The 11,484-nt window shown below is 48.7% G+C and overlaps 1 protein-coding gene across 1 annotated transcript; it reads right to left on the reverse strand.

The window, feature by feature from the left end:
- Nucleotides 1-1,181: 1,181 nt before the first annotated feature.
- LOC144721525 (pantothenate kinase 3-like) lies at nt 1,182-11,026 on the reverse strand. The gene is made up of 7 exons (XM_078599198.1): nt 10,017-11,026; nt 6,963-7,315; nt 5,910-6,160; nt 4,346-4,522; nt 3,978-4,101; nt 3,386-3,511; nt 1,182-3,136 (listed from the first exon to the last, which is right to left on the reverse strand). The coding sequence occupies exons 1-7, from the start codon at nt 10,057-10,059 to the stop codon at nt 3,086-3,088; spliced, it is 1,125 nt and encodes a 374-aa protein (XP_078455324.1). The 5' UTR covers nt 10,060-11,026; the 3' UTR covers nt 1,182-3,085.
- Between the last annotated feature and the right edge of the window lie 458 nt (nt 11,027-11,484).

The raw sequence follows: 11,484 nt of genomic DNA on the forward strand, positions 1-11,484 counted from the left end.
CCCATCTCCTCACCACTCCGTCGTCTCTTGACGTCATCGCCGCCTGTCTTCCACCAAACTCGTATCGCGTGACGTCACCAACCCCTCACCCCCCCCACCCGCTGCGTTTGTTGACGTCTCTCCCTCTCCTCACCAACACACCTCAATCTATAGATTGACGTCATCGCCCCTCTGCTCCAACTCACCAATGTCGCGTGACGTCAAACCAATCCCCTCTCCACCTGCTCATCCCAATCGTGCGTGACGTAATCTCTTCTACCTTCGAAGTTTCGTGACGTCATCATGCCCCTCTTCATCATAAAGCCCACGTGTTAATTTGATGCTGCCCCTCCTTCAATTACCCCAAATCTCCCGTGACGTCGCAACTCCTCTCCCCAACAGCCCCGTGTCTATGAGGTCATCGGCCCCTCCCGTCCACATCCTATTAACACGGTTGGCTACGTACGGTGTGAAAGAAGTTCAACATAGAACAACACAACCCGGCACAATCAACTCCACGTCACCAGCGTGGCTTAAAACACCCCCCATAACTCCCCCAACCGGCCAAACTGGTTCTTGTTGTTGTTGCCTTACACAAACGCATAATCAGAGAAGACCGATTAAGTGGCTATGACCGAGCAGCTGAATGTGGTGCACACGCAGGGAGAGGGCCCAGCACCCGTCACTTTGCCCTGCGTGCGAGAGTCACGTGAGCCGCACGAGGTCAACCCGAATTGTTCCTTCTCAGAGCTGGATTGTCGCCAAATGGAGTGTCTGGAACCAAACTTAATGTGGTTTGTTCGACCATTTGGTGGCCGGGCTAAGGATCTGGTCTAGCAAGTTGTGGTGACTGAGCGAGAGTATTCGTAGTGGCCAGCAGAGGGCAGTGCCAATATATATTCACCGGCCGCGTTGCACCGTTACAAATATTACGCTCACCACTACGTCTAAAGCTCCCCCCAAAATCACAATCCCCCATACCGACCACCATCGTTGTGAAGTTACGGGAAAGTTGATTAATTTGTGAATGCACAGGGAAGGTCAGTGCCATGTTGTGACGACAAAACACACAGCGCCGCCCCAAGTGAGATGTGATGAGGGGGCCAGTGGTTGTGAATGGTTGTGGAGGAGGACGTCAATACCAACGCGCTTGAGAACCACTGTGAAATACCCATTCAAGTTAAATGAATAAAACAAATATCTCGCGGTCGGATTTTTTTTTATTTCCAGACAGGACACGTTCAAGTGTTCAGTTATGCGCACTTCACAGGTTTTGTTTGTAAAGGCCAACAATACTGTAGGCGACAGCACGCAACTTGCATCCATTATGTTAAATAACGCTGAACGGGCTCCAAAACAAGCATCGCAAGTACGATACAGAAATTCGTGTTCGTCCGCTGTCCACTCAATTGCACCACTTTGCTACCTTTCTCCCCCCTCTCACCCCCTTTGCTCGCTCTGTACACAGCGACAGCACCGTTACAACATAACCCACATTTCACACTTGACACCTTACAGCGACTTTCCATTTCAAGTGTTTATCTACAATTACGAGGATTCAGCCAGTGTTTGTTTTTACACGGTCCCAGTTTCATAGCCCCCCCCCCCCCCCCCAATTTAATAATTGTGGTATTTTTTTAAAACTTCAGATTGAGATGTTGCGTTTCACAAGAGCGTGCGCGCAAACTCACCCCCGGCCGTTTGATATCCGATTCCAAGGCGGCGTCTTGTGGCTTCTCGGCCAAGTTTTCAAGAAACACCCCCCCCCCACCACCCAAGTAAAGTGCGGCCGCCGTCACCTCGCGTGAACCCAGCCCAGCACGAGTCTACTTTAAACCACATACATCTCATTCCCATCTTCAAAAGCCACGTGACAGAGAGTCTCTAAAGAAGGCATTAATTTTTTCATGGGAGAATTTGCGGGAGATGTTCTGTACCTTGTATAGCAAAGCATTTTAAAGTACAGTATTGCCACGTCTATTTCACACATCGTCTCAAAACAGAAAAATAACAATTGTTACAAAAATTGTGAATAAAACTAGCGAACAACCTAAGGCTCGTCATGATTACAGCAGGTTTTATTTTTATGTTTGCCAATTGTCTAGTGATTCGATGTCATTGGAATGTTTGTAAGGAAACAAAACACCGTTACCGATTAATCCGTTTTAAAATAACACAAAACAAGAAAAAACCGTTAAGGCCTGCTTAAGAAGGCGGTTTGCGAATTTCATTGTCCCGTAATGCCTCATGCATCTCCTGGAATGGTATTGTGGGGTCACGTTGCAAGAAATTGTCTAAAGTTCACCACCTCCCCGGCCTTAACCCTCCCCAACCCAGTCCATTCGAAATAGCTTATGTGAAAAATGTGTCATCGCAACACCGTTCCCACTTGATATTTGCATTACGTGATCAGATTGTTGTGAACTTTTTCGCAATGATTAAAAAGAAAAACGTAAAAAAACAAATGAGAGACAAGTAATTTCGTACGAGCAGCTGATCACAAAACGGACATTTTTCTGAACAGCTGTTTGGCAACATGAACAGGCGGCGGTGGGAGCAGGGCATTTTCAACAACCACAATGCGGGGACACCGCTTCACAGCAAAAAATTGGTTGTACAGATAAACTGCATGTGCATACGCTTCATCAGCAGCGAATAGATTAATCGGAGAGGGCGCGGCGATGATCTCCAGCACTCGTGTAATCCTTCACGTTGGCCGTTGATGGCATCGGCCGCGGTTAAAACTGCCCTTTCGGTGCCGCTATGGCACCAGGTCAAACAGGTCACGCATCGTGGAGCAGAGGCTATTTGCACAGGACGTCGCAGTTTGATGCGCACGCTTTGTCCTTGCAGTGACGTTTTGATTTATGCAAGAACGCCGCACACTGGTGTAGTGTTCGGAACTCCCAGTGCCCCTAACGGCAATTTCCCAAAGCGATTCACATAATTTAGCACAATACTTTAAGCCATTGTAAAGAAACTACGTTAGACGGACACCGACGTTGGTTCAAGCCTCCGGAGCGTGCATTTTAGTCGACTGCATCAGTGTTTTTCAAGAAGCTCCACTCTTCTATTGCAGACTGGGTAATGGAAACGGTCCAGGTTGTCACTCCGACTTTAACAGTTCCAGCAGCGCTCCGACAGCCCCAAAGTAACCCTGTCGGAGAAACAAAGAAACGGTCAAGATTGCATGCTGAAGGTCCTAATTCCATTTGACTAAACCGCGTGACCTAATGCTACAGAGTAACTTAGCTGATAACGTATCACATGACGCAAATGAGCTTTGAAGCTATCGCTCCCGCTGTGATAAAATATATAATTTCAACCGCAGTTGCACGCTGCTTCTGCAGCTTTACGAAATGTTGTTCTCCGCCCTGGCTTTACGGGACGGAGGAGCGGCTGATACCTCGTGCTCCAGGAAGAAGGCCTTGAGTTGCCCCCCCGACCAATACTCCATCGCGTGCGCGAGCAGCCGCCGAGACAGCTGGTTCACGCGCAGGAAGTTGCCCACGAAAACGACGCGCTCCATTTTCTACAGGACGGCAGGAGCAGCAGGACAGAGGAGTCAATGGAGTATTCGGTACGGGTGATGAGAGCCATGCCGGTAATAAATCATGAGAAAAAAGCTCAGGGCAAATTTCGTTTCAGTCGACGCAACCAAGATTAGATGTAGGAGAACACCAAAGAAAAACCAGCACATTCCCCGAGCCCGTGCTGTCTGCACTGCCCAAGCTGCAGGCCCCCGACACTTTCCAAGCCCTGTACGATGCTGCTTGACACGCAGGTTTGATACAAGGCAGCACCATAGAGAGGCTGAAAGGAGCGGGGAAGGAAGCAAGTAGCACGGCAGGGGTGACCTGGAAAGAAGCCAGTGGGATTTTTAGAGCGATCCTCACCCCAACCCCAAGCAAACTTCCCCCCCCTTCCCACAGAAGCGGCATTTGTGGGAGATTGAGGACTGTGAGACGGGCACACGGGTAGAACCGAACAATGCCCACCTCATTGAGGGCGCACATGCGTGCGATGGAGCCGATGTTGTTGGTGATGGTGACGAGTGTGGCCATGGCGAGGTCCTCCTTGCTCACGGCCTCGCGCCTGTCTGAGCAGATCATCTGCCCGAAGCTGCATGCGTCACACACACAGACGGGTTTAAGCTTGGGAAGAATTCACAACAATAATAATTATAACGTTCTTTATTTATCCGACGAGTCACCAACACTGTCTCTCTTGAGTAGCGTACTGCTAAGTTGGGATATGAGGCCACATCCATTAACGAGTGTTTAGGATCATGCGGGAGGAAATCGGTACACCCAGAGACACCCCACCACGCATTCAAGGGGCTAACACTCAACATTCTGCACCGCACCTGGACGCGACAGCTGAGCCGCGGAGGCCAAAGCGCTCGTAATCGCCGCCGTAGATGTCCCGCACCAGCTTGTCCACGTTGGTGCTGTCTCCCCGCTCGGCGAGTGAAAGCGCCTCGTCAAAGCTATCGCAGCCAGTCAGAAGGCAGCACAGGCCCAGGAATGTACCACCGCCGAGGCTTGAAGGGGGTGGGTGGGGAAAGCGAGCAAGTGGAGAGAAAACGGCCCTTTAGACAATGAAGACAGTCAACTCTCAGTTATCCAGTGTAATTGGATGGGAAGGGTAGCCTGGATAAAACAAATACGGATTAAACATATGCAAATTAGCCTATTAAAAAACGGTATTTACTCATTACTTATGTGGAATGTGTCATCTGTTTTTATTTATTCTTAATCATCTCGGAGTCGCGTGCTAGGAGCAGGTAATAATTGAAGTGGCACATTTGTAAAAGCCACAGACACTGATTGGCGTGGAACACCCAGCTCTCTATTTAAAATGTATTGGGTTGAGAATTAAACCCAATTGGAAGGAAATGATTTTTTTCTTGCATAACTATGTGTCTGTGCTGTGAGCACAGTTGGAATGAAAATGGGAAAATAAACAAAAACTATCATTTCATTATATATTGGGCATGACTTCACATGGGTTCCAAAATGCTTTGCTTGACTAATTTGAAAATCTACTCATTAACAAGCTTAAAACCTGGTGAACAACTGGACGTAAAGAGTTATTTGTAACAGCTATCTGTGTTTTTTGGATTGCCTTTTTCTTTTAACATTGCATAATATGTATTTACTAATTTACAGCCCTTTGTTGATCCACTGCTGCATGAAGTCCTCCCCATACCAGCAAGAGTACTTTCCTTAATATTGTACAGGACTGGTTCTGAAATTATTTGCCACTCAAGTCCCTGGGACCCGAACGCAGTGTGCTATCATGCATTTGAACAAAAATCCAGATTAACTTTTCTGCTGGACATGAAACACTTTTCTGCATGGTACCTTTTGTAGCTAAGTCTAATAGCAATATGGCCCAATACCTCTTCTTTTAAATAATTTCCTTCCAAAGGAATCATAAAATTAAATGCCACACCACGTTACTAAATCCCCTTTGGGTGAATTTATTGTTAGCTTCACTAGCATGTTGATTAATCTCCTGCATTCATCTCCGAGATGGAACCAGTCTTGCTAGAGTCTTAAGTTAAAGGACTCCCACCTCACATCAGATATCCACATCTCTGTTTGACGACCCAGCTTGCCTTGAACTAGGACTCAATTCCGTCTATCACTTGCGATATCTGATGCAGGGGGCGAGATAAGCTGATCATAACATTTCTGCTGCGTCAAACTAAACACAGCCTATGTGGGGCAAAGGGCGAGGCACGGCAGCTTGATTGTGCACAAGCTGTGGAACACAATTCACCGCACTCAAGCCACCCAAACTCCAGACATCGAGCGCAAGCAAGCACACACAAGCCAATGCGCACAATCCGGCGCTCCCGGAAAAAGAGACCTATCGATTTCTGCACGCGTGCTTTGCGCGTCGGCACGGTCTGCTGCGCACACCTGGTGCCCGTGACGCGGCGGTAGTCGTGCGGCGAGTAGACGGCCAGCATGCTGACGCCCGAGCCGATGTTGACGAGCAGCAGCGGGTATCGGCTGCCCAGCGTGCATGGCCTCTTGCTGCAGTGCTCCGCCTCCATGGGCTGCTCGTAGTAATAGCACTCGGGCCGCTCCAGGCCCAGCGACTCGACGTACATGAGGCCCTGGATCAAGCACTCCAGCTCGTCCAGCTTGTGCAGTTGCAGGTGGACCATCTGCGGGGGACATGAGGGTGGAGCAGCGAGTGCATTGGCGGCGGCGGGAATTTACCGTCGTGTCGATTAAAAACGGTTTTCTAAAGCTCGCGATACATTAATCAACTTGCACGTTTGAGAACTGATTATTTACACTGCATGGCAATTCCATATAAATTATATGTTTACAGTAATGCTTAAGGAAACAGAGTGGGTACAACTGTAAAAACGAGACAGGTTAACGGAAATACAGAAACAAGATGGTACAAAATGAGAGAAAGGACAACATTCTTGAAGCAAACCATAACCATGAATCCTGACAATGTATTCATGCCCCTGGGGAAGGAGAAACGTTACATTCCTTGTCAGTGGCAGCACTGCGAGTGCACAGGTCACACATGACCATAGGGGATTTGTGCGGAACGAGGTATGTACACTTGCGTTGCTAAAGTGAGTATTGCATTTTCACAAACATCGCATCTGCTGATGTTCATAGTGAAACAATGTATCATTCAAGGCACACCCTGGTAGTTCTTGCTTCCATTTAAGAAACACACAAAAATACCAGAAACGTGTTTTACATTAATTACACTTAATATATCGGAAGCCCACTTCAATTCATATTATTACTAGCGATATAGACTGGATACAAAGAGGACCGCAAACTTTATCATTTCTACGACCAAAAATAATTCAGTTACTGAAGAAGCCACCAGCACGCAGTACAACCAGAAAACAAATCAGAGCCAAACAAATGACAAGTACGAGGGTGAACGTATGATCAGATCGGTGCACCCGTACGCAGAGCTCCTGGTGGCCGTACCTTCAGGAAATCCTCCTCAAACTTGTGCGCGCCTCCGCCGGTGGCGCACAGGGTGGTCTGCAGGCCGGAGAAGCCCTTCTCGCGGCCCATGGACAGGAAGGCGGGCACGTCGGCCGTGGGGAAGCGGATGAAGTGCATGGTGCCCGTGCGGCCGCAGAGCGAGAGGCCACGCAGTTCCAAGTGGGCATCGCGCACCCCGGCCGTGCCGTAGGCGACGCGCGACGTCAGGTATCGCCGGATGCTCTTTAGGCTCTCCACCTCCGCCTCCTCCTCCTCGGCGCTGACGTCTGTCGGCTCGAAGTACACCAGCTTCACCAGCGTGCCACCGATGTCCAGTCCGAACCAGGGAAACGCTGTGGGCGACGCGGAGATCAGGACCCGACGCAACGTGGATTTAAATATCGCGTCCGAGTGAAGACCCCATCTCAAGATGCTGCACAGAAAAAAGGTGGCATGTTTTGTGGATAGAGGCAGTTGGTCATAGGCAGAGGGTACAAGGAAGGGGTTGGGCCTGGGGGCTTTGACGGCCACTGGTCATGAGATTATCATGGCCAGCGCTGGTGGTGCCACTACACCTCCACATCACGCCCTCCCCCTTATGTCAGATTCTGCAGCTGTAGCACAAGGCGACTGATCTCCACGGCCTATTATTAACCATGTGGCTTCAGGTGTTTTGATACCTAGATAGCCAGCCTGGACACCGCTGACATTCAAAACACCTGACAAAAGCTTGCTTACGTGAGAGGCTTTATGTGCGTTACTTTTGAGTTTGGGAACACCCCCACGCTTTTCAAACGCTGCTAAGTTTGGTTTCTTCATCACCGACTGCGGAGATTCTAAAGAACAGAGCCCTTTTTGTTTGCGCCAATAAGAGGTATCCATGGTTTCTGAATAACAAGTGTCTCGCTTTGCTCGTCACTCAGTGTTGATAAATTCATACATTCATGAGGTATAAATTACATGATTTCGTCAGCTACAAAGTATCGGGTATTGGTGACAAAGCAATGTGCAAACTTAGTTTTTTTTGTCGATTTGTTTAACTTGGTTCTAACCCTAAAAACACACACACAAGCACCATATAAGTGTGCCGTACTTTGGACTGTTATTACTACTTGCTGTTAAAACACCAAGAGGCAAAATAGCACACGGTTTTTTGGACCCCAGTGCTTCACGACATCAACTCTTGAACTTTGGTCTAAAAATCTGATCAAAGAACAGCACCTGGGAACTTTGGCACGCCCGTGTGGCCAAAATGCGTGCTGCTGCTGTGCTGGCTTTCAGAACCGCATATTCCTGCTCCTCCTGATGAGCTGGTACGGCAGGAGGGATGTCCCAAATGTCCTAACTCCACAGCCTTCACCACCAGCTGGAAGCAGCGATGGCACCCGTTTCACATCGTGGTCATTATTGTCGGAGAGTTATCCATCCTGCGTTAAAGCCATTTGTTTTAAATTGATGGGCCCCAGCCTGTCACAACCTTCCAGAGAGGAGATCTGCAGCACTGTCCTGATCTTTCCTTCCAACCCTCACAATGCCACAGGCTGTGGCAGCGTAAACGTTCTAAATGCTCGCCGTGACCGATGATGTTGGTCAGATCGGTCGTGTGTCCATGTGCACCATTTGCATCCAACTGGCCAATGCAGTGGGAATCACCATCATTATCATCATCGTCAGTTATGCTCAGGATGAAGGCTTCCCCCCCCCCCTGCCAAGACGTCATCTCTCACAGCCCTGTGATGTAACAATCCTACCTAGCAACTGCACCACACACAAGCGGGGTTTTCATCATTCCATCTCTGCTGGTTGATGGACCTCACGGGGGCATGCAATCCTTTCTCTTCGGCTGCTACCCTGCCATCGTTGTGGTCTCATCCACCCGGGCCGTAAATTAGTTGGTCAGCTCATGCTTACAAATGTCCCAATTGAATGCAAGTTTCCCCGTACTCGCTGTGGTGTGTGTTACGCGGTGTGTTACCATTGGCTTGATAGTACAAACGCTTCTTCTGCCTTGCCCAATACAAGTCAACATTGGCACGAGCCAAGGAAACCACTACGCTCCGTGTCAGACGCTGCCAACAACGACATTGGGGCCCCCTTAATATTTTATTCTTGAGAATGTTTAAAGAGACGCACGGATATCTTCTTCTCGGCTATTTACAATCACCTGTCATACCTGAAAAACCTGATATCTCTCTCTCGTCTCCTCTCTCTCGCTCCAATGTTTTGCATCACCACAAATGCCGACAAGGCAGCAGTAAATGATTAACTGCGTTTCATACTTTGTCCGCAAGAACACCTACCTCTCGTTTTAAATCTCACCACGAACCGAACCTTCAGCGTGGCATCTGAACTCAGGAAGTTGTATTTTGTGTGTGTGTGTGCATCACCAAGAAGCAATTCAATTCGCGAGTTATGCAGAGTTACATTGTACTACTAAAGCGCACGGGTTTTAAACAGGCGGTACACTCAGACGAACGAACGCTTAAATGTCAACTCATCAACAACCATTATGTTCACGTTATTGTGTGTCCCCCTATGTTACAGTCTATACATCAAACACTATACACGGTGCACTTAAGTCGTGAGTCACTTCAGCAAATGGCACCAAAGACATTTCTTAAGAGTGGTTCCTGCCCCTTTTATTTTATGCATCGCTTAAAGCGGTAACGTTTTAAACCTCCATAGAACAAACTATGCCTCTGTAGTATTTGAGGCATGTTATACCCTCCTTTCTGGAAATATATAATCCCACACATGTACCGTGCCGGTAGCAGGCAAAGCTGGCCGGCAAAACATGGCTTTTCAAAGTCTTGTATAAAGTAGCTGGATATAAAAAAAAAATCAACATTTTTATACTTTTCACCAAATATCGAAAGGTTTCAGGCAATTGGTTCACATTCGTTTCATCAAATGTGAAATCCTCGCTTCCAAGCTCCCAAAATGTCAGAACCCTCAAACCTTTAACCTTCACATTTGACCAGATTTCTAATGAATTGCCTCTAAACCCCAGACACACACCTCGACTCTGCAAACATTAAAACTCGTGCAGCTTACCTGGCTTTTTGGCGTCCGCGTCGTTCGCTGTGGTAATCTTCATGGCTTGAGGGCCTTACGATTTCTTCCAAATAGGTGCAAGGAAGGCGAAACAATTCTTTGTGCTGGGGTGGGTGGTGGGGGTCTTTTTTTTCTTCCGATTAAGTTAAATAAATACCTACTCAATAATTGATAAATGCCACGCTACGGAATGATGGATGGGTCATTAGTAGCAACAGTAGCAGCAGCAGCACATGTTGTGTGTGGCCACCCAATGTAACCCAGGGGGGTAGTCGTCTCAACCTACAGACAGCTCGAGGATTTCGAGATGGTGATGATTCTTTATATTACGAACGATTCTAATTAGTGTTATTGTTTAACGCAATCAATCTTCTTGTCGGCGTGCAATAATGGAATATTCAAAGTCCACTTCTGTCCACCACCTTCTTATTCTTCTGCAGCTGCTTGTGACGGCCCTTGTCATATGAGGGCTGCTGCCGGTGTTGCTCAGCTGTTATCCTCCACTGCTGCACTTGCTTTGGCACGCTGGATACTGTGCGTGGCAGTGTGGAGTTTGGTGGTTGGTGGTGGTGATGATGGTGATGAGATGATAGGCGGCAGCCCGGATCATCCACGAGGCGTCCCGGTGTGAATAGCGCGAGATGCTCCTTACAGATGCGTGCCTGTGTGTGTGTGGGGAGGCAATGCGTGTCTGTGTCTACAAGATGATGTGTGTAGAGATGCTGTGTATCTGCGTAGATTATGCGTCTCTTCCGTATGCGTGTTATCTCTCTGTTTGACGTGTGAATGTATGAACCTGTGTATCAATATACAGTATATGTGTACTGTGCGTGGTATGTACGTGTGTCCGAGTGTACGCTTGTCGTCACCGAGCGTGTGTCGTGTACGTATTCCCCGTTGCGTGATGTATGTACCCGTGTCTGTATGTGGTGGATGTGTAGATGTGTGTGAGTGCGTGCGAGGAGCGACAGCTACTGCCTCGCGCGCTGCCGTCGCGGGCGTTCTGCCACTACCCGGAGGATAACCACCCCCCCCCTAGCCCCCCACCGCGTCTCCCCTCGTAGCCACGCCCACGCCACCGTCCACCAACCAATCGCGAGAAGCGACCGACGTCTCGCGCTCGGCTGCCGGCCAATAGCGCGCGGGCTCCTTGGTCAGGCGCTCCTGGCACGAGGGGGGGGGGTCTCTTTCAATGGGCGTGGCCGCGCGGGAGTGGGTGTGGTCAGGAAGGGGGGAAGCACGATGTAGGCGTGGTCTTATTCGAATATTCAATCCGATGAGCTATAAAGCTCTTACGAGTTAAATTCATTATTTCCCTTCTACGTGACTTTACCGAAAGAAACAAAAATACTCTTACGAGTTGTAACGCGTTTTTTTGTTGGTTGACACAGGACCTGCAATTTCACAGATGCCCAGGCGAACGAGCGAAGAGGATGATGTGGGGGCGGCAGCTGTAAGCGTCGGTTAT

The sequence above is a fragment of the Lampetra planeri genome, chromosome 12 (genome assembly GCF_965212315.1).
Source record: "Lampetra planeri chromosome 12, kcLamPlan1.2.h2, whole genome shotgun sequence".
Classification (NCBI taxonomy): domain Eukaryota; kingdom Metazoa; phylum Chordata; class Hyperoartia; order Petromyzontiformes; family Petromyzontidae; genus Lampetra; species Lampetra planeri.